The sequence below is a fragment of the Theropithecus gelada genome, chromosome 11, assembly GCF_003255815.1.
Source record: "Theropithecus gelada isolate Dixy chromosome 11, Tgel_1.0, whole genome shotgun sequence".
Taxonomy (NCBI): Eukaryota; Metazoa; Chordata; class Mammalia; order Primates; family Cercopithecidae; genus Theropithecus; species Theropithecus gelada.
Genome location: NC_037679.1, coordinates 115,928,487 through 115,952,475, shown reverse-complemented (window position 1 = coordinate 115,952,475; position 23,989 = coordinate 115,928,487). Strand labels below are relative to the sequence as shown.

The window sequence follows — 23,989 nt, the reverse complement described above, 5'->3', positions numbered from 1 at the left end:
TTCCACATGACTGGGGAGGCCTCACAATCATGGTGGAAGGCAAAGAAGAAGCAAAGGCACATCTTATATGGTGGCAGACATGAGAGTGTGTGCAGGGGAACTCCCCTATTTAAAACCATCAGATCTCCTGAGACTTATTCACTATCACGAGAACAACACAGGAAAAGGCCCCCCATCCATGATTCAATTACCTCCCACTGGGTCCCTCCCACGACAGCCAAACCATATGATAGTCTAACAAATGGATTGTAGTTTGACCTGAGTTAATCTGATCACCTTTTAACACCACACAGTTGTTTTTATTGCCTGGGCATAATCCATCCATATCACTGGAGAAAGATTATCCAAAAAGCTTATCCATACCACTGGAGAAAGATAATCCATCCATATCACTGGAGAAAGATTATGGGACTCTGTACTTTAACTTCCATCATTTGCAAGTATCCTATTTTCATATTTTCTTAAGAGGCATGTGAATGAGATTTAACTATAACTTAAGAATTTTTCTTTTTTTTTTTATGAAGGAGTCATTGAAATAATTAAAATATGACATCCACTTGTTTCCTTTTCTTGGAACTTAGTTAGCAATGTGAGTAAATGTTCGGTAAAACCTCATTTTTTTAATAAAGCTTCAACTTGTGTTCTTTTCCTTTTGGAATGCAGCAGCCAAAAACTATAAACAGGAAACAGCCTGGAAGATATCACCTGGACAGCTATGAGCAATCAACACGGCGTCTACGTCCCACAGAAACAGAGGACATCGCAATAAAGGTTATTTTTATTTCCTGGATTCTTACATGAATAGATACATTTATGTTACTACTTTATGGCGAAGTTCTGTGAAAGTGTCCTAAATTGTGCCTTTAAATTCTTTTTACAGTTGTCATTAACCCTAACAACATTTTTAAAAATATCTGAGTTTTGGTTGTCAGTTCTTCCTCATCTCCCAGCCACAATTTTTGCTCCAGCAGCACATTTCAATAACCAGAGAATGTGCCTTTCTTCTGAATCTGCTTTAGAAGCTAGTGTCGCATGTATTTTTTTCTGGTATTCCTATGTTTATCAACCAAATAAATTGATTCCTGGAGAATACCAACATTATACCTTCGTATTTTAGGAATATAAATTAGATAGTCATTGTTTTCAATCAGGGCAGACTCAGACTAGTGTATGCATTCACCAGTTTCCCGGTACTGCCCTTGATCTCATTTCAAACTTGGCTATTTGGACTCTCCCCAGGCATTGCGCTTAAGTTAAGGCAGAACAGGCAACCTAGAGTTGGGGATAAGAGGGCGTGGTCAGTGTTGTGCAGGAACTAGAATAGCTGCCAGCAGCAGTCAAGGGCCTCCATCCATGGGAGCTGCCAGAGTCCTGGAAACTTAGCAAACTGGCTGCATTGGCTGTTGGAGGATATCCAATTCCTCTGCACAGCCTAGGCCAGTCAGAGAGACGGAGAGGCTCAGTATGGGGTGTATAGTAGAGCCAAGAGCTATGTTTAGGTCTCTCTCTCCTTGACACCTGACACAATACCTTCCCACAATAGCCACTTCACAATCAGAACAAACCTGTGATTGAATGGAACAAGCTAGTGCTAGCCCTCCCTTTTCCACTAACTTGATGCCTGATGTTTGGGCACATTACTATGCCTCACTGAGCCATGGTTTGCCCATCTTGAGGTGGACATGCCATTGTCCACCAATCCACAGTGTGGTTGTTTTGGGGTTAAAAGGATATGTCACATAGGAATTTTAAAGAGGGTTCTAGTGATTCTTGACTTTGGTTATGCGTTAGAATCACCTACAAAGCTTTAAAAAAAAAAAGAGAGAGAGAGTGTGTGTGTGTGTGTGTGTGTGTGTGTGTGGTGTTCCTAGGCAATTATAATGGTCAGGCAGAGTGGAAACTAGGGGCTATGAAAAGATAAGGAATGAGAGATTGGAAAGAGTCCTCTATGCTGTTGTTTCCCCACAATGCCCAGATAACAACTAATGTATTGGTGAATAAAAAACAGGGCCAGTTTTTAATTGACATTTTCTGTTCACTATAGTAGGAATCTAAAAATATGTCTTTTCCATGTGTTTCATTAATTTTCATTTTGAAAGAAAAAAAGAGAGACTATTATGATTTTTTTTTTCCAAAATTGACCATTCATGCATTAGAAAAATAGCTGCTTATCAATGGCTCTGACTTTGCTGTGCTTCTGAATGGCCTCCGCAGTTTCAGGCTCACTTTCAAGCTCAAATTAATTTTTTTATTTATGGCGAAAGCTCACAAGTTGGTAGTAATGTATTTATTTCTTGAAATATTTTTATTGTGAAATACTATATACTTCAGAGAAGTACGTATTTATATCAGCAGCTCCCTCAGAAAATGCAGCAACACATGTATCTGCTGTCTTCTTACATATTTCCCCTGGGATATAATTGCCACCCTGACTCTTACAGTCATCATTTCCTTGATTACTCTTGCTATACACGCATCCCTAAAAACATATTTTTAGTTTCTTAAAAGTTTAAATATGTGTGTATGGGTGTGTGTTGCTTCTTTTGCTCAACATTGTGTATGTGTAATTCATCCATACTGCTGTAACCGCAATTCATTCACTCTCATTGCTGTTCTATTGTATAAATTGTTCTGTTGTAGAAATATACCAGAAGTTAATTATCTGTTCTACTTTTGATGGGCTGTTGGGTGTTTTTCAGTTTGGGGGTATTGTGAACAGTTGCTGAGTTATATGGTATGTGCTTCCTCAGCCTTCCTAGATAATGGCAAACTGCTTTCCAAAGTGATGGTGCCAATTTACACTTTCACCAGAAGTGACTGAGAGTTCCAGTTGTTCTACATCTTCACTAAAAAAATCCTTCTCATTTTTTTTGCCAAGTGTTATGTGCTGGGAGAGATGCAACTGTATCTTGCTGTGGTTTTTATTTGCATTTTTCTGATTACAAATGAGGTCAAACAATTTTCGATATAAGATATATTTATGAAAATGGCCATTGGGGTTTGGGTTTGGATTTCTCTTTTGTGAATTACCAGGTTGTTTGTCCTTCTCCTCTTTAAAAATTCTTGGCCAGGCATCGTGGCTCATGCCTGTGATTCCAGCACTTTGGGAGACCGAGGTGGGTGGGTCGCGAGGTCAGGAGATCGAGACCATCCTGGCTGACATGGTGAAACCCGTCTGTACTAACAATGCAATAAATTAGCCGGGCGTGGTGGCAGACACCTGTAGTCCCAGCTACTCGGGAGGCCGAGGCAGGGAGACAGGGAAATGGCGTGAACCCGGGAGGCAGAGCTTGCAGTGAACCAAGATCGCACCACTGCCCTCCAGCCTGGAGGACAGAGCAAGACTCCGTCTCAAAAAAAAAAAAAAAAAAAAAATTCTTGGTACTACTTTGACAGTCAAATACGTTGCAAAATTCTTCTCCCACTCTATGTGGCTTGGCTTTCCGCTCTATGATATCTTTCACTGAGCAGAAGTTCTTAATTTTAATAGAGTCTAGTATACAACTTTTCCTTTATGGTTAATGCTTTGGTGTTTGGTCTTATTTAAGAAAACTTTTCCTACCCAGAGGCCATGATGACGTTCTATACGAGCTCCTAAAAGCTTTGAAGCTACACTTTTTACCTTTATTTCTTTAATATACATAAAATCAATTTTTGTGTTTAGTATGAAGTAGGGATGTGATTTAGTAGGTAAATCAGTGATGAATAATTTATTAGTAAATCATAAATGTAGCAGTAGTACATTTAGTAGTAGTCATTTTCCCAAATTTAGTAGTAAATCAGTAAGGTCTGATTTAATGTTTTCAAGTGTGATATCTAGTTGCCTAGCCCCATATATTGATCACTGTCCCTGCTGATCTTCAGTGTGATGTCAGTTACACATCAAGGATCTATATGTGTGCGAATCAGTTGATAGCCTTTATTGATTTTTCTCAGATTTATTTGTCTGTTCAGTATCCCGCTGTAATGATTACTATAGCTTTCTAATGAACATTGATACCTTTTAGAACAAGTCTTTATAACTGTTTTTTGTTTTTGTTTTTGTTTTTGTTTTTGTTTTCCCTCTTAGCTATACTTGGCCCTTTGGGGAAAAGAGGCTTAGGTGGTCTGGGGTTCACACTTTTGAATTTGTATTTTTTCCTTATATTTTGACTTGGCATTTCCTAACTGCTTCTTTTGGTGAGATTTTTTACAAACCAAATTTTGTTCATCGTTGTTACTTATTTTCAGAAGGAGAAAATGGACGATGGTCTGTCTGTGCCCTGCCTTTACATTTAAAAACACATTCTTTTCATTGAGGTGAAATTCACTTAGCAGACAACCATTTCAAAGTGAACAGTCCAGTGGCATTTAGTACATTCACAATGTTGTGCAACATTTACCTAGTTCCAAAACTGTTTCATCACCCCAAGAGGAAATCTCAAACCCATTAAGCAATTGCTTCCCATTTCCCACTCCCCTTGCCCTGGGCAGCAACCAATGGATTTGCCTATTCTGGATATTTCATATAAATGGAATCATATACTAGGTGACATTTTGTGTCTATCTGGCTCCTGCTTTTAAATTTTAATTCATTCTTTCCCTGTATCCCTGATACTTCTTCCTATCAAAGTCACCTCATCTCCAATATACATACCCCCTAACCCCATCATTATAGAACCAGCTCTAATGTGCTTGATATGCTTAGGCATGCTCATATCTTTGTAAAATATGTAGTGTTGTCATAAGTGTGTACGTGCTCTCAATTTACTTAAATGTTTTCTTGATCGTTTGTTTCTGCTAAGTGCACCATTGTATCCTGTAGACTGTGTCACTGCATTTTACTTATCCCCTAGTGATGTACACTGAGCTTGCCTCCATCTTTCCTCTATCAGAAACCCTGCTATGATGTTCATCATTGTACCTATCCTTACAAGATGCTTTGCAAAGACTGATTTACATTTTAGCTGATTTTCCAAGTTCAGACATCTAGTTGGGGAAGTCAGGATTTTAACCCTGCTGGTGGGGAATTTAGTGCATTTTGTAAAAGGTGGGAGGGAATGAAAGTGTAAATGGTAGCAGGAGAATTTAACTTTAACTTTCCTGCTCTTCTGTCTTTCTTGTGTGGATGTTGTTCCTTCTTTTAGTTCAATGTAGCACCAAATCAGAAGGTGACATTTCATTCTTCTAGTTCTTTCCTGCTACTTTCAGACCATGACCTTCCCCTGTCACACTCATAAAGCTATGGTATTTTCTGCCTGCTCTCACATCTATTATCAGAGGACCTCGTAATCACTCTTCCACCTTCTCTGTAGATGTGAGTATGTTTCCTAGTCCACCGTTCTATCTTTGTATGTGCCACACATGGTTAGGATTTATACTTCCAGGGGCACAGTCTATCCAGTATCCCAGCCTGAAAATCCCCTAATCTACCGTCATTCCTTTGCACCTCACGTGGATAACTGTGTCACCTTCTCCATAGCACTCAGCAGCCTGGTTTTACATGTGTAGAAGGCATGAGGTTGGATTGCTGCAGAAAGGTACTAAAGGAATTTTAGCATTCTTCATAATAGCACGAATTGAAAGACCCTCCTTTCACTTTCATTCTCTTTAATTTTTCATTTACACCACTAAATAGCCATAACTCTAAATCAGAATTTCACCATTGTGTGTTCTACCTTGGGTTGAGTCTTTTAGCACTTACACATTTTTATTTTAATTAGAAATTGTTCATTGATATCACAGGTATAATTTACTGCCACACTCATATAATCTGTATTCACACTTGGTCACCACCTGGAACTGCATCCCCTCTATCTTACTCTATTAGACTAGTCAGCCACTGACAACAAAATCCTGGTACCCAAGTTTTCTCAGGCCTTTAATTTCATGGTCATTGTTTTTTTTTTTTAATACTATTGAAATCTTCAATATCTTGAGCCCCTTCTTTTTCTCCCAGTCCTTTAGTACCTTTCTGCAGGAATCCAACCTCACGCCATCTACACGTCTATAACCAGGCTGCTAAGTGCTATGGAGAAGGTGACACAGCGATATAGGCCAGCATGGTCACAGATTTATTATCTCCAGTCTCAGCTGACTCCCCTCCCCCAGTAGCTATCTGCCATCCTTTTACATGTCTCTTAGCAGCATTATTTTCCAAACCTACAGTAGCTATGCAACTGTCACCACTCTATTGCCACCTCCTTCTCTCCCCTTTTGCCTCCTCTTTCTCCAGATCACCTTAGCTCCCAATTCGCTGAGAACATCCAGGGTGTCATGTAAGGTCCCTCTCAGTTTCATGCTGGCCCTTGTCCACAAGCATCCATTTTTGTGCCTCTTTTAGCCTCCTCCCCTACTCTGGGAGAGAAAATGGAATCTTCAGCCTCTGAGGCTGTTTCATTTCTTTGCATGCCCTTTGTCGTTTAACCATAATGACAGCCCCAGCCAGCTCTGCCCCAGCTAGCTCTATTCATCGTTTTCTCTGACATATTTTATAGTTTTTTCATCTTTGGCCTATTCTCACTATAGTTCTTTACCTACAAATGCTTTCAATGACATTCAGTATATTTTACAAAACTAGTTAAAAGGCCTCTTTTTCCAAAAAGTTTTTTGACTCATCCCAGATGTAAATGATTTTCTTTATGAGCTGCTATTGTACTTAGTGTCTGTGTGTCCCCTCTATTTGGTACTTAGCCCATAATGTAGTGTCTTGTACTCACTTCTTTCCATGGTTTACTTACTCAACTGATTGCAAGCTTCAAGAGAGAAGGGAGGATGCATTATGCCTTCTTTGTAATCTATGCCAACCTAACCCTGTGCCTCACACAGAATGAGGATGATCAGCCATATTTACAAAGCAATCAGTAATTCTAATCCAGCCCTTCCGTAAGACCCTCCTTCCATGACTAATTTCATGCATAGCTATGTTACGGCTATTACTAAATGTTGTGCCATGTGTATTATAAGCTAGAGAAAACCTGCATGGACAAACATAATCTAGCCTTTTCAAGCAGAGTTTTTCACTCTCTAAGTTGTTCATTTTATGAAGAGTTTTTAGGGTTATATGTAGTTATAATTGAGATATCACAAATCCGTTCTGCAAAATTCCTAAACAATAGTGTGCTTAGAAATTTCATTTATGGTTTTGAAATAAGGTATTAGTTTATGAGCAAAGTGTATCTTTAATTTCTCCTGATTTTTAGGAGCCCTTCCTCCCGTCATCTATGTCTACTTCATCCTTCTAATTCTTGGGTTCTGTTATTGTTTTATTTCCTATTTTTATAACTGGTAAAAGTATTAAGTCCACTTGAAGCTTGTTAAAACAAATAGATTCTGCGGGATGAATAGAAGGTATTGTGATTTTTGCTGATTGCTGGCATTTATAACACAAGCAATATTGCCTCACTTCTTTTATTATTCTTTACTCTTTTTTTAACTTCAGTGAATAGTTGGCCTACACAATTCAGGAAACTCATTAATTACAGAGTTTTCCTCCTCAGTTAATGAAGTCATTTTGCTGGAATAATTTGTGGTGATTTCTCTTCTTTATTTTAATCACTAGGATTTGGGGAATTGTCTGGCAGTAAGAAAATAATTAATGTAGGGATTTCATTGGAAAGTGTTTGGGACAATTGTCTTTTAAGAATGTCCATATGTAAACAATCCGGTAATCCCAAATTTTCAGAGATTTTTAGCACTCTTCATAATATCGCAAATTGAAAGACCCTCCTTTCACTTTCATTCTCTTTGATTTTTCATTTACACCACTAAATAGCCATAACTCTAAATCAGAATTTCACCATTATATGTTCTACCTTGGGTTGAGTCTTTTAGCACTTACACATTTTTATTTTAATTAGAATTATTCATTGATACCACACATATAATTTAATTTCTATATTTTTATTTTGTAGGTCACAAATGGATACTTTTCATGGGGCAGTGGTTTAGCCACATTATCCAATATAGACATTCGAATTCCAACAGGTAAGAGTCATTTGTTATGCATATTTGTAATTGTTCATGACCATAACCATAGTTTTCCAAGATAATTGAGCCTAACAAAGAGAGACTTTAAAGACATAAATATTATTTATGGTTACCTATTTGCACCATTCTGCTTGTGAGCCACTGTGTCACTGTGGGAATGGCTGGAAATGATAAGACCTGCCTTTCACCATGGGTCTATACCTTTGGACAATTATTTACTGTTCATTTGCTGATTTGGGCAATTTAAACAGTGGGGTGGTTGATTTCACTTTTTGTTTGAGAAACACTTTAAAGAAAGAGTATATGAGAAACTTATTTTCTATTTCTGAGAAATACTGAGGAAGTTTTCAAGATACTTAAAACTTAAATATCCAATAATTATATTTAATATTTTTTAAAAGTTTTATTGAAGTTTAATTGATCCACAAAAATTGCATATATTTAATGCTTACATTTTGATGAGTTTGGGCATATGTATATACGTGTGAAAACCATCACCACAATAAAGGTGTTCAATGTGCAATCGCTACCAAAAATTTCCTTATGTTCTTCTTTTCTTCTAGTGTTTATTTTCTTCTGTTTTTACTTTATTTTTTGTGGGAAGAACACTTAACATGAGATTTATCCTCTTAACACATTTTAAAGTACACAGGGCTATGTTGTTAATTGTACATACTATATTAACCAGCAGATTTCTAGAACTTATTCATCCCACGTAACTAAAATCCAATAATAACTATTGAACAACAATTTCCCATTTTCCCTTTCCCCCATCTCCTGGAACCCACAATTCTATTTTCTGCTTCTGTGAAAATAAGTGTCTAAACTTTTGACTAAATTAATTAAAATACCTAAAATAGTCAAAATTTTAGATACCTCATATAAGTGGAATCATAGAGTATTTCTCCTTCTATGGCTTGCTTATTTCATTTAGTATAATGTCCTCTAGGTTCATCCATGTTGTTGTGAATGGCAGGATTTCCTTCTTTTTATAAGACTGAATAATATCCCATTGCATGTATATACCACATTTTCTTTATTCATTCATCTATCAATGGACATTTGGGTTGTTTCAATATCTTGGCTATTGTGAATGATGCTACAATGAAGATGGGGGAGCAGATATTTCCTTGAGACCCTAATTCTGATTCTCTTGCATAATACCCAGAAGCAGGATTGCTGGATCATATGACAATTCTATTTTTAGTTTTTCGAGGAACCTCCATGCTGTTTTCCATTGTTGGCTGCACAATTCTACATTGCCAGCAACAGTGTGTAAGGGTTCCAGTTTCTCCACATCCTCACTAACACTTGTTATCTTTCTTTTTTTGTTGTTGTTACAGCCATTCTAACAGGTGTGAGGTGATATCTCATGGTTGTGATTTGCATTTCCCTGATGATTAGTGTTGTTGAATGCCATTTAATATATACCTGGTGGCCATTTGTGTGTCTTACTTGGAGAAATATCTCTATTCAGGTTTTTTGTCCATTTTTTAATTCAATTGTTTTGTTTCTGCTTCCGTTTTTTTTTTTTTTTTTTTTTTTTTACTATTTTATATTTTGGATATTAATCTCTTATCAGACAGATAGTTTGCAAATATATTCTCTCATTCCATAGGTCTCCTTTTCATTCTGTTGTTTCCTTTGCTGTGCAGAAGCTCTTTAGTTTGATGTGCTTCTACTTATCTATTTTTGGTTTTATTGCCTGTGCTTTGGTGTGAAATCCAAGAAATCACTGCCAAGTTCAATGCCAAGAAGCATTTCCTCTGTTTTTTCTTTAAGGATTTTTATAGTTTCAGGTCTGACATTTAAGTTTTTAATCCATTTTGAGTTTATTTTTGTGTATGGTGTAGTATAGGCTCCAATTTTATTTTTTTGCATGTAGATATCCAGTTTGTTGAAACCCCTTGCTGAAGACCAGTTGATTGCATATGTATGGGTTTATTTATGGTCTCTCTCTTCTGTTCCATTGATATATGCATGTGTTTTTATGCAAGTACCATACTGTTTTGAATACTGTAGGTTTGTAATATGTTTTGCAAGCAAAAAGTGTGATACTTCCAGCTTTGTTCTGCTTTCTTAAGATAGCTTTGGCTCTTTGGGGTCTACTGTTTCCATATGAATTTTGGAATTGATTTTTCTATTTCTGTAAAAAATGCCATTGGGATTTTGATAAGGATTACATTGAATCTGTAGATTGCTTTGGGTAGTATGGACATTTTAACAATATTAATTCTTCTAGTCCCTAAGCCCAGATGTCTTTTCATTTTTTTGTTTGTGTTAATTTCACCAATGTCATAGTTTTCAGTGTATATGTTTTTCACCTCCCTGGTTAATTTTATTTCCAAGTGCTTATATGCTAACAACAAATGATCTCAAATTAAGAAAACAATACTATCCACGATGGCATCAAAAGGAATAAAATATTTAGGAATAAACCCAGTAATTTTTCCTTAAAATGTCTCTGTAATTGAATAGAAATATTTTTGACCTGGCCTGATGTTCATTAGAAATAGATTTTTCTATTATAAATGCAAAGACATAGATTTTTCTATTATACATGCAAAGACACTCTCTTCTTCAAAGAGAAATTGGAGAAGAGAGTGCCTTAATAAATTCACCCAAATCATTTTTATCTCAATTATTTGTTTTAGTAAAAACTGTCCTTTATATTCTGAATGAATTGAATATTAAAGTTAAAACTAATCTTGATGATCTAGGCAATTATTTCATTGCTCTCTTTACTGATATCAGCCATTCTCTTAGTTTTTAAAATAATAAATCATTATATATATATATTTTTTTCCTTTTCCAAAAAGATGTGTCAGAGAAAGGAGCTGTTTAGAATACCTTATTGCTGGAGATCAAAACTGGGCCATTGATTGTAAAACATTAGCTTTTTCTAAATGTGTTTTGATTTTATTTCACTAAGAATCCATCTCATTCTGTAGTTATCCTTTGTTTTGCTTTATTAGGTCAGTTAACCATGATTGTGGGCCAAGTAGGATGTGGGAAGTCCTCTCTTCTCCTTGCCATCCTTGGTGAGATGCAGACGTTGGAAGGAAAAGTTCACTGGAGCAAGTATGTATATTTTAAGTTGGCTTCCATTGCTATGTCATACATCTGATAATCTTCCAAGGAAAGAACTTAGACAAATACATTTACATGTTCTAACTCTGAAGACCACTCAGAAATAAGCACAGCTTTAAAAAAAAATTGGTGGAAACCTTCAAAGTCAAAAATAAAAAGTTACAAAACAATTTATTACAAAAGTTGTTTATAATAATATAAACTACTATATTGCTGAGACAAAAGTAAGGATGGGATTGTAAAGACAGATTTTTAATTTAAGTGGGTAATGCTTAAAGAAATAACTTAAAAGTTTACTCAATAATAAAATAAGTTATGGAAAATTTGCATTATTTATAAAGCTTAAATAGAAACAGTGCCTTAAAGGTTCAATGTTCAGAGAAGAAATATCAAATGATCTTTTCCAAAATCTGTATAAGAAATGAAAATCAACTATTTATCCTTATACTTAAACTAGATACTAGAAGTATATAGTTGGAGATATGAATAGATTTGATTAGTATGTTGTGCAATTCTAATGACATGGAAAATAAAGTGCATCTTCCAGACATTTGAATGATCGCTTCCAAAATGATGTTTCTTCTAGATATTTGAATGGTGGTCAAAGCACATTGTGGTAATAAAGTGATTCAGAAAAATGTTACATAATTGGTTAACAAAGAGTAAGTTATGCTTATTTAGTTTGGCCTACTTAGTAGACTCCTCATAAGTAGTTTATGAATAAATTGGCTACAGCTGATCTAAGAAATTAGGCTATAGACCAGTAGTTCTCAAACAGGTGTGATTTTTGCCCCCGGGGACATTTGGCAATATCTGGAGACATTTTTGGTTTTACACTGAAGCATTGGGTTGCTACTGGTCTGGTGGATAGAGGGCAGGGATGCTGCTAAACATCCTACAGTGCACAAGACAGCCCCCATACCAAGGGATTCTCTTGTCCCAAATATCAATTGTGTTGAGGTTGGGAAACGCACAGATGTTCTTTCATATCATTTTGTACCTATTATCATGAATTCTGCTGTGGCTGAGTTTGCTCTTTACATACACAGACATCTCTCAAGAATGAGAAGACTATGGCTTTTTAAGAGTATATTATATTTTAAACTCCAATTAAGAAAAAAATTCTTGGTTGTGAAATTCAGGCTGAAATTAGCAGAAGTGTAAATCCTGTTTTCAATGTCATTGGCAAAAGAAGAAGACTGAATTGTCGAGTGTACATTTTATCCCCATTGAGCAAATCTAGCAGATAGTAACTTGCAACTGTTTAGTGCGCCTCCAGCAGAGAGCTCAGTAAAACATTGCTACTTCAGTTTGCTTCATGGCAGTAGACAAGGTTTCCCCTGCCACTGTCCTCAAGCAGCAGACGGTGTCAGTCACTAACCTCAGGCACTAGATGATGTTCCCCTAGCCACTTGGATGAAGCCACTTCCATCTTGGGTGAAGAAGCAGATCCCACTGGATTTAATTATATTATGTGGCTTGTAAAATCATAATTAAGTTATTTGGGTTTTGTTTATATCCTGATTTACCATCATTAAAACAGAGAGAAAGAATGACAGTGACAGAAAAGGCTTGAGATTTTATTTTCATACTACCAGGAAGATCTCCTAATCTGGCCTGTTCCAAGTGTAATTTAACTTTCCAGGCCCCAGCTCCACTTGAGCTAAATTGACCCCCAATATTGTCATTCATAATTATCATGTGTTAATGAATAAAGAAATGATGTGAGGATGCAGAAAATATTCTTTATAACCTACTTATTTATTTTCTTGCTTTCCTCAGCATGTATATGATTTATATCATGTCTTGTTTCATAAAGTTTTGTATTGTTTTATTTAAAATAACATAGTATAGTGGAGTTTGAAAGATAAAGGTAAATAAATTTTTAAAATATTATTTAAATAATCATCTGAAGTTGTAATAGACAGAAATGCATGTACTGAAGTCCTGTATAATTATAACATATGGGCCACAAATTTCTCTCTGAATTTCATGAAAGCTAAGCAAAGAAGAAAACGTGAGGAAAAAAACAGCATACATTTGCTCAGTAGAGACTGATTTTCTCTTTTTGGAGAGAACTGTGAAAGAAATCTGCCAGCTGTGGTTTATGCCTGTAATCTCAGCACTTTGGGATGCTGAGGGAAGAGTATCACTTGAAAACAGCAGTTCGAGACCAGCCAGGACAACGTAGTGAGACCCTATCTGTACAAAAAAAAAAAAATTTAAAATAAGCAGGTCATGGTGATGCATGCCTGTAGTCTTAGTTACTTGAGAGACTGAGGTAGGAATATCTCTTGAGTCCAGGAGTTGGAGTCTGTAGTGAGCTGTGAATGTGCCACCACACTCCAGCCTGGGCAACAGAGTGAGACCATTTCTCTTAAAAAAAAAATGAAGAAAAATTTTCCATATACCTTATAAAAAGTCCATAAAAGGTTAATTCCTAATGTCCTCAACAGTCCTAAAATTTATTCAAAAGCAAATTCCATGTGCCAATTATTACAAATACAATTCAGAATATAATATTAAATTACAGATTATACGGTAAATACTACTTGAAGGTTTAGAGGGGATGCAAGCAGGGGTGAAGAATGTGGTATGGGTAGGATCAGAACAACACAGTCTAAGTATGCAGATCTTCAACATCTAGTTTGATGCAGGAATGAAATTAACTACATTTGGAGAAATGCATAAATTGTACATCAGTTGGAGCATCTTCTATGTTTCGTATGGAATATAGATATTTTGTTTCTTAGTCTTTTTTTTTTTTCATTCAACATTTACTGAGTACGTCCTTCATGCCAAACACTGATTTAGGTATCAAGGATATAGAAGTGAACAAGACAAGTCTCTATCTCATGTGGTTACAGTCTAGAACGTGGCCTGTGTATAAGTAATCAACAACAACAAAAAAGATATAATATTAGACTTTGATAAATGCTGTGACGATGATAAAACAAGGCAATATAGTAAAAGGTACTATACCTGTGAGGTGTGTTTGAGGATTTAAAAAGGGTCTAGAATGGCTAGTAAATACTGACTGATGCAGGTGCAAGCTGAGGCTACCTGGAAAAGGAAGAAAGCGTTCTGGGTATGCTATGGAGTCAAGATTTTGTTCTAAGTTCAGTGGGAAAATATTGTAGAAGTTTAAGTAGAGGAGTGATTTACATTTTGCGAAGATATGACGTACAATTTGAAAAGATGATTCTGACTCGTGGTGTGGAGAATGAATTACAGAGGCAAGAGGGGAAGTGAGGGAAACCATTAAGAGTTCGTTTCACTAATTCAGATGAGAGATGAAGGTAGTTTGATGTACCATGGTAGCTGTAGAACGGACCAAAGTGAATAGATTCAGCATATACCTTGGAGTCAGAACCAGCAGGATGAAAGTGTAAGAAGGAAATTAAGATAATTCAGAGTATCTATAAAATTCCTGTAACTTAAAAATTATCTTTTTATGGTCATTTGCCTTACTAGACAACAATGCCATCTTTTCATGGCAGAAAGGACTAAAGTTTTCTTCAAGAATGTTTAAGCTGGTTCAACACACAAAGAAATGAAAATGTAAGCTTCTAAAAGTTTGAATAAGTTAATGCAAATTTCATTTTTCTTTAATTAAAAGAATTACTTAATTTTCTTTCATGATATCCTTAATATCTGATAAAACATATTTTAGGATCAGGAATATTCAGAGGATACTGACATTCTTTTAAAGAGTTATTTGTAATTACTCTTTTCATTCCAGAAACAAAAGCTGTATGCCCAGTCCAATAAAGAAAGGAACATAACTATTGATTAAAGCAAAGCTAATTCAGAAATTATTGATATTCATAAGCTGCTGATGTGTAAATGGTTAAAAGTTCTTCAACAAACTGAATTTTTTTTAAAGCTCAAAACAAAGCAAAATAATAAACTCAATTTTTATATGGTAAGACACCAAATACCTTGCTATCATTCTTTCACCATTACATGTGTCTCTGATTGCATACATTTTATTTATTTATTTATTTATTTATTTATTTATTTATTTATTTATTTTTTGAGACAGAGTCTCACGCTTTCGCCCAGGCTCACTGCAAGCTCCGCCCCCTGGGTTGACGCCATTCTCCTGCCTCAGCCTCCTGAGTAGCTGGGACTACAGGCGCCCGCCACCACGCCCGGCTAATTTTTTTGTATTTTTAGTAGAGATGGGGTTTCACTGTGTTAGCCAGGATGGTGTCCATCTACTGACCTGCTGATCCGCCTGCCTCAGCCTCCCAAAGTTCTGGGATTACAGGCGTGAGCCACCAGCCCGGCCATAAATTTTATTTTTAAATGTATCCTCATAGACAGGTATGAACAAAATCCAATAAAGTACTCTGACCTATTGCAGCAGGAAATATTTACTTTGGGCCGGAGAAAAGGCATTGCTGTTCATCCAGCACACACCTGTGTGGGGAGAACGTGGTACACAGACATCCCGATAGTTGTTTCCTTGGGAACTGCTTCCTTTGACTTAGTCTGACATATTGTAGACCCAGAAGGGAAAAGATGAGAGAGAGGAGAGAGGAATGAAAAAAATTCTCCAAAATTGTCAGAATGCCAATGTGTACATCAATCTTGCATCCAGGTGTGCTTCATATTTGTTGAACAATAAATGTTCTGCCTGACTGAAGTCCTTTCCTGGTTGTCATGATAAACAATTTCTACTGATATCTTAGGAACTAGAATTAAAATGCCTTATCTGATGAATAGTTTCAGTGAGAGAGTCGAGAAAGCTTTTTTAATTGTGGCGGTACTTATGTGAGAAACAGCTGTCATTTATCTTTGTTTTCCTTTTTTTTTTCTTTTCCCTCTCAGCCATGCCATCAACCATCCTACTCTTCAGGCCCCTTCTGCCCTGACCTTCTGTCTCCCACCATCTTAGTGTAATCAGCTTTGTAACAGTGCTTCAATTATTTTCAGACAAATGGAGGAGATACTCCTTTTCATGTGACTTTGCCTGGCATGAAGGAATAATATATTAAGTCAGCTTTCCTGGGTCAGATGTAATATATCATGTTTGTGCCAACATCTAGTTTCCCTTCTTCCAAATTCATTCCTGATTTAAATTTGCAAAAGTCACTCTCTCATTCCATAATATTATTAACCATAATACTTGGAAGTTGCTAATACGCTGTATCCACTTTAACTCTTACTCTGGAAGGAAAATACACACAAATGCTACATGGAGAGGTTTTCAGAAGTGAAACTTTATTCTATTTTCTAGAAGGGGATTTTCCATCTGACCTCTTTGCATTCTCCTGTTGTCTTGAGTGCTGCTGAGTACCACATTGAATGGTGGAGGATGAGTCTAGACAGAGCTAAATCTACTTCTTTATTTTGGAAGAGAAAATATATAATCTCCCACAATTGAATTTGGTTAAACATATTGATATGTGAGAGGGCTGGAATAGGTAGTCTCTGGAAGTTAAGGATTATAACATTATTCATACAAATGTTAGTGAAATAATGGGTTAATTTGCTCTTGGAAGATGATTACCTACAAATGAGTCTATATTTACCTCTTTTTTTTTCTCTGAAAATAATAAATGTATGGTATATATAACTTTTAAAGGAAAATATAAGTAAATCCTTCAAGGAGAGGTTTTCAGAAGTGAAGACCCCCTATGTGCTGTTTTGCTTTTTTCAGGACCTTACTGCATTCATTAACCCTTTTCTCTTATAAATGTCTTTATTTATTGCTCTTCACACTCCATTATCCCCCACCCATTTTTTAAATAATGGTCTTGCTTATCTCTCAATCAAATGGAACATTTCTCTTTTTAATGACCTAGTCCACCCACACTTAACCTCCGTTCTTCTCTTTTACTCTGCGCATTGCAATCTGGACGAAAGGCTCTCGTACATGAGTGCCTAAGTGCTAAATCCCAATAATTTGTCCTCAGTCCTACTTCTCCATAGATTTTGAAACTCTTCACCCATTGAGGACTCCTTGAAATCAACTTGGCTTCTTGGTTTCTGTAACACTTGCATTTATTAATTTGTTAAAAAAATATTTGTTGCACACCATTTATATGCAAGTCATTGTATTAATTGTTGGGGGAGAAATAAGTGAACAAGAGAAGCCAGGCCCCTATTTTCATGAAGCTTACTGTTTAGCAGGGGAAACCAAGGGGAAGTAAGAAAATAATTTTATAGTTATTTGATTAATGTTTTGTAAATACTAGGAAGAAGTACAGTGTTTTATAAGAACGAATATAGGTGACTTGACTGAGTCAAATCTGTGAGGCAAAGAATTTCTTTTATGATCTCCAGTCTTGCTCCCTCTAGTTCATTTGTTACATTCTGTGATCAGAGTGATATTTCTAAACTGAACCTGTATCTCTCTCTTGTTTAAATCTTTTCAGTGGTTTTCTTTTCCTTTTAGGAAAAGTTCAAGCTCTATAAAATGGTTTATGAGCCCCTTCATTATCTGGCTGTGCTTACTTTTTTAGGTTCATTGCCATTTACACCTACATTTCAGCCATGCTGAATATAAATCACTTCTTTGTGTAATCAGGACACCTCATGGCCTTCTAATACGAATTTTCTCTGGTCTGAAGTACTCTTGGATTTTTTTTTTTTTTTTCATCTAGCACACTCTTAATTTTCCCTCTCACGTCAACTCTATTGTTTGATTTGCTGGTTCTCTGTTTCTTTGTTTTTCATTTGTTCTTGATCAGTGCCCTAATACCATCTTTTACCCCACCTGTCTTAGCCCTTATTCCCTTATTATGCTTCCACAAAAATGAAAGTGGCATGAAAGAAGGAATGGATCTTTCTTGTTCGCTGTATCTTTAGCATGTGTGGCACTAATAAGCGATCAATGCGTATTTTTTAACTGATATTAATAAAGTCCAAATTTAATCAACCTTTACTGAATAGATTGATGAATTCTAAATCCATATCTCTACCTTGGGCTGACATTCTCAAATGTCCAACAGGTATTTACACATGTCTAATGGGCATTTCCACTTGAGTGGCTAGAATACAAATAAACACATTCATTTCTGCCACACACTCACTCTTCCTCTCCTCTTCCCTCTCTTCCTCAAATTAGTTAAAACTATTGAGGTCACCTATTGGATTTATACCACAGAAAATAAAGTCCAAATTTCTTGGTATCTAAAACACATTGTGTGGAAAATATTATTCAGAAAAATGATCATTTCCTTATTTTTTACCAGTAACTTAAATCAGGGAATAATTATTATCGGGAGCAAATTTTTATTCCAGGATTGCTTTTTTTGCCTCTATCAGCCATCCCAAGATGTCATTAGCAGTGTGCAGTAGTGAAAATGATCCTTAGTAACTCTTAACCAAATATCATTAGGTAGCATAATTAGTAAATTTTCTCCATAAAAACATACAACATTTTGCAAAGTCAAATAGAATCAATTTTTGGAGTTTCTGTAGGCTTTAATTATGTATATGGTTATTGAATTCAGGTCTTTCAGAATGACAGAATTCTAATGACCCTAAATTATAAAAAAATTAGAACAATAAAAGAAATAGGTCTTCAGATGTCTTTCCTCATAATACAGGCATAACAAATTGTGACTAGTCAAAGCCCACTTTTTACATAAATCATATCAATAATTGATTACACTTAGATGTAGTTTGGTTTCTGGTGCATGTCTGTTTTTCTTACAAGCTCCTGAGGGGCCAGTGTATTTTGTGTATCTTTCATGTTTAGCACCCAAAAAGTACTTCTGCTGCTGCCTTAGGGTAGCTAATTTGGAATTTAAATTTATTCAATTCAAATTATAAAGGTTGGAAGGCCTTGGAAATACAGAATCCTTATGAAACTGGGAAACTGTATTCTAGAAGGATTCCCCAAGTTTACAGCTGTTTGGAGCATGGTTGGCACTAGAACCCAGTCATTGTATGAACCAAAATTTTTATGAAAGAGAACAGTGCTATCTATGTTTTAGAAACTTATTAAGCAATTATTTCCTAGCTGATGGAGATGTAAAGAAGAATACTACTTATCTGGTTTGTCTTTGAAATTAATATCAGAAACCATTTGGGAAATGTAGCTCTTTAATATGTCCAGTGTTTATTGTATCTCTTACCTGATGTGTACCTTGGTTCTGTATTTCTGCTTCATAATTAATGAACATTGTTTGCCATACTTGCAGTGTAAATGAATCTGAGCCTTCTTTTGAAGCAACCAGAAGGTATTATTTCTATTTTAACCTGAGTTTAATAAGAATAACTTCCTTCCTCAGACTTTAATCTCTTTAATCTAATTTTGTTTATTCTGATGATGTATAGTTATTTATTAAAGTGTGCTAGCATATTTCCAGCAGCAGTGGTTCGCAACTTTGGCAAACTGCTAAAAGAATTAATTTACCAAACAAAGTGGCTCCTTGTGTCAACTGTTTTCCTCTCACTGAGTCACACATGTCCCAACTTTAGCTGAAACTCAAACCGTCCTCAGTAAACTGGGTTTCGGATTTCATAAAATAAAAATGTAAGAATGAATACATATATTGATTTTGAGTTAAACAGTGATGGGACCAACCTGTAAGGTGGAGACGAAGAGCCAAGTGCTTTATCTACTTAAAAGGAAAAACAAAAACAAAAACCTTAAATACCCGAGTGGGGTGGGGAGGGAAGGCAGACATGTCAGAGGTTGGGAACCATTGTTTTACTATACATATGATTATCTCAGAAACTGCTAGCATACTATATATTATCATGTCTCCTGCACTCCTAACATGTAATGTTTTAGAAAGATCATTGAACATTTCTAACTACTCTCTTTTTTAACTCTTCTCTCTTTTAACCCTATTTCCTTCATTAGTACTTTACAGATCATGAACTAACTGTAGAAATCTGACTTTTAAACTGACCTGCCCTCTACCCCACCCCAATCCCATCATCCTCTTCAGCTCACATGTATTTTGCTAACTTTTGGAAATTAAAGTCTGATGTATAGACATCTGTTAGAATTTGCAAGTCAAAAGGGGGGGAGGGAGTTATTTTAAAAATATAAACCATTTCAATATATTTTGAAATATGCAGTTTTTACATGCACGATTTCAATATTGAAAGTTTCAGGGGCTTCTTAAGATATTCTTTGTTTTGAAATATTTACATATTATCTATTACCATAAAATATGTTAATGTGATTAAGCCACAAAGCCATACAATAATTATAGTATCAATTAACATATTTTTTAAAGTTTGCAAGTAGAATTTATAGTTAGTAAAGTGTTATTAGTATAAAGTAAAATATCTGTGGTTATTGGAGTGAGTGAATTGTTATTAATCTTTTAATTATTTTTTAAAAATTGTAGTCACTTTAGAAAAGGAAAATTCAATTAGTTGTTTAGATTATAAAACACTTCTTCAGTGTACGAACCAATTTTATACATGTGACATTTTTATTAAATCCTAATCCCTTTAATTTAGGTGGCATATTTAATCATTTCTTAATAAGGTTGGTGGTCTTTAAATTTTTCTCTTTTAGAAGTTTTCCATTTCTGTGTCTGAGATAGTTTACTAATTTTATTTCCCTTATTTATAGTAAAATACATACACGCACAGTACCCTTGCATAATCCTGGTGTTTTATTTTTCTTTTTCATTTTTCAGTAGGAACAGGTATTCTGTGGCGTATGCAGCTCAAAAGCCTTGGCTATTAAATGCTACAGTAGAAGAAAATATTACTTTTGGAAGTCCTTTTAACAAACAGAGGTAATTTTGAGCATATAAAATTTAGAACCAAAATGGCAACTCTTTCCAATTTGTGTGTTTGGGAATGAACAATGGTTTCCGGAACTTTTACGTCTGGTACTTTCTTTCCTGCTGGCCTCGTTTTCATCCTCATCACCAAGGTCTTTTGAATCAATTATTTGAAGAGAAGCCTCATTGGAAGTTCCAGGCCATCTTGAACCCTTATTGAGAACAATTTGTACACCAAGACTAAACAGCAATTGAAGTGTGTATGTGTGTGGGGTGGGGAGGGTGAGAGTGAGGGGGTGTTGCTTAGGTTGTTGGTGAGAAGATAGAGAAGGAAAAATTCAAGTAAATTTCACAAAGGAAGTTTAGAAGGAAGAAGAAGAATGTAGGATCTGAGGGGTCTGATGACTGGGAGCAGCCAGAATAGATAGGCCATCTTTTATATACCACTGTCACATAAGAAGGCATGACCCTTTCCCTGAGCCACTCTTACAAGAGTGGGTCTTAGGACCATAGATGGGTCTTGAAAATTAAGGAGAATAAGGTAAGTGGAAAGGCAAGAGGAAGGGGGGAGGGAGGAGAAAAGTAGACCATATGAAAGACAAAACCTAAATTATTCGGGATTCTTTAGGACCCCGGAGCAAACCAGACAGAAAGATTAAGGAGGCTGAGATCAGATAGTGGGGGGCCTAAAAGCCAACCTGCTATAATGATGCACATTCTATATATACAGATTCACAAATGTGCATGTATACATATATATGGAGACATTCAGGAGTTAATTGGAGTAAGTATCCAGGCATGCAGTGCGTGTTGCCTGCACTTGGGAATGACAGTAGAAGTGTAAAAGAAGGGACGGTTGAGAAAAAAAAATTGAAGAACATCAATGGACAGATATCAACAGAAAGAAGGAAGAATCAAGAATTACTTGACTATTTTAAGACAAACTAATTAGGAAAATAAAGTCATTGTCATTTCCCCTAGCATCTTCAATCCCCAAACTTCCTTGTACTTCCAGTTCATTTAATTTCCAGTCCCAGCCTTATATGAACTTGAAGACTGTCAGTCCTCATTATCTCCCTTGCCTCTTCCCTTCAGCATGCATGATAGTGTGCAAAGGCACCCACTCACCACCTCTGCTTTAGCCATAATGAGCCTCCCATGGTCCCTTACATTCACCATGAACTTTTTTACTTTCTCAAGTTCCTTATGCTTCCTTACTCATTTTCTTCCTGAAAACTTACTACTCAACTTTCTGAACATAGCTTAAGCTTTGCCTCCTCTGAAACTTCTCAGAATGGTCAGTCATTTCTTCCTCTGTATTCTAGGAGTGCTTTGTACCCACTTCCACTGTAACATCTAACAAGGTGAATTTTCATCGTATGTTTTTGTATCAGTCTTCTGCTCCATGAACTAGCTTTTTAAGAGGGGAACCTAGCCGGGCATGGTGGTTCACACCTGTAATCCCAGCACTTTGGGAGGCTGAGGCAGGCTGATTGCCTGAGCTCAGATGTTTGAAACCACCCTGGGCAACATGGTGAAACCCTGTCTCTACTAAAATACAAAAAAATTAGCTGGGCATGGTGGCGCGTGCCTGTAATCCCAGCTACTCAGGAGGCTGAGGCAGGAGAATCACTTGAGCCCAGGTGGTGGAGGTTGCAGTGAGCCAAGATCGTGCCACTGCACTCCAGCCTGAGCGACAGAGTAAGACTCTGTCTTAAAAAAAAAAAAAAAAAAAATAGTGGGAAGTGGTATTTATTTATCTTTGTATCCAGAAATGTAGAGCAGAGGCTGGCATATAATAAGTGATTCAGCAAATGTTTTGTTTCAGCTTCCAAGGTATTGAACTTGGCACTTAGTTTATGGGCAATGTATCCATAGAGATCTAAAAATTCAAAATCATTTCTCCTAAAGGTACAAAGCTGTCACGGATGCCTGTTCTCTTCAGCCAGATATTGACTTATTACCATTTGGAGATCAAACTGAAATTGGAGAGAGGGTGAGCTATAAATAATTTCATTACGCAATAAACAAAAATCTAGAAAAGTCTTCTGGTTGTCTTTAATCATTAATAGAGAATCATGAAATTTGAGAGCTTAGGAGCTGTATGTTGTCCAGAGTGACAAGTTCCAGGAAACCGAGGACAGGAGTCATTTAATGCCACTCTTTCTTACGTATTAATATTTATTGAGTAATCACTGTATACTTAACATGGTACTAGTCACTTAAGAGTTCTCAAGAAAAAGTGAAGCATAGTTCCTGGCTTTGACCAAATGCATTTTTGCTTATGTGGAACTTGCTGTAATGGGTTTGAAAACTAAGACTACTTTCGATAACTTCTCCCAATCTTGTTAAACATCTGTTCATTCATATTAAAGTGCTCTTTTCTCTTTGTGTAACCATGTTTTGCATTGATGTCATATTATTCAGACAAACTGAGAACTATTTATACCTATAATCTTTAGAACAACAATGTCTACAATGTTTTAATCGTTGTCAGTCCTGGGCACAAACTTTATATGCATTATCTACTTTCACAACAAATTTGTGTTATAGGTGTTATCATTATCTGCATATGAAGTTGCAAAAATCAAGGCTGAGAGAGGTTAAGGAACTTACACAGTTGCCAAGGTAGTAGTGTAGCCAGGATTAGTCTGGCTCTGTGGCCTTTGTTCTTAATGACTGTTCTTTTTTGCTGCATACCGCAGTGTGTATTAGAATGAACTTAAGTTCTGGGAGCCTCAGTTTACACATGTGTAAAATTAAAACAATACCTACATCTTGGAATTGCTATGAAGAATAAGAGAAATTTAAAAATGTAAAGCCATTTACACAAGTCTGACACATACTAAGAGGTCAATTAATACTAATTTTTTTTAAAAAAATGTGTAAGTGGTACTTTATTATGAAAGCATACTCTTGAGGCTAGTATTGTTTCACATAACTCATAATATCAAATTTGGGTTGTATATTAAGTAAACTACAGACACAACTCAGGAAACAAGAAAAAATCTTGGAATTGCTTGCATTTCCTAGAAAGTGTTTTGGTTATTAATGCTTCTGTACAGCAGAGATCTCCATTAGAGTGAAAGGAGGATTAACCATATCAGCCTGAAGCCATCTTGATTAATTTGAGAATTGTTGGCCAGTAGACAGTTTTCATGTTTTCTTACCAATATTACTACAATTTAATTAACAAGTTACTATCAATTTAAGATTTTTAA

General features: G+C 35.9%; 1 protein-coding gene across 1 annotated transcript in view; it reads left to right on the top strand.

The window, feature by feature from the left end:
- Positions 1-23,989, top strand: part of ABCC9 (ATP binding cassette subfamily C member 9) — a 137,357-nt gene that overhangs the window by 51,734 nt on the left and 61,634 nt on the right. Inside the window, exons 16-21 of the mRNA XM_025402121.1 lie at positions 664-771; positions 7,893-7,965; positions 10,944-11,049; positions 19,218-19,256; positions 20,679-20,780; positions 22,680-22,764. Coding sequence (XP_025257906.1) covers positions 664-771; positions 7,893-7,965; positions 10,944-11,049; positions 19,218-19,256; positions 20,679-20,780; positions 22,680-22,764 — 513 coding nt within the window. The remainder of the gene's footprint in view (positions 1-663; positions 772-7,892; positions 7,966-10,943; positions 11,050-19,217; positions 19,257-20,678; positions 20,781-22,679; positions 22,765-23,989) is intronic.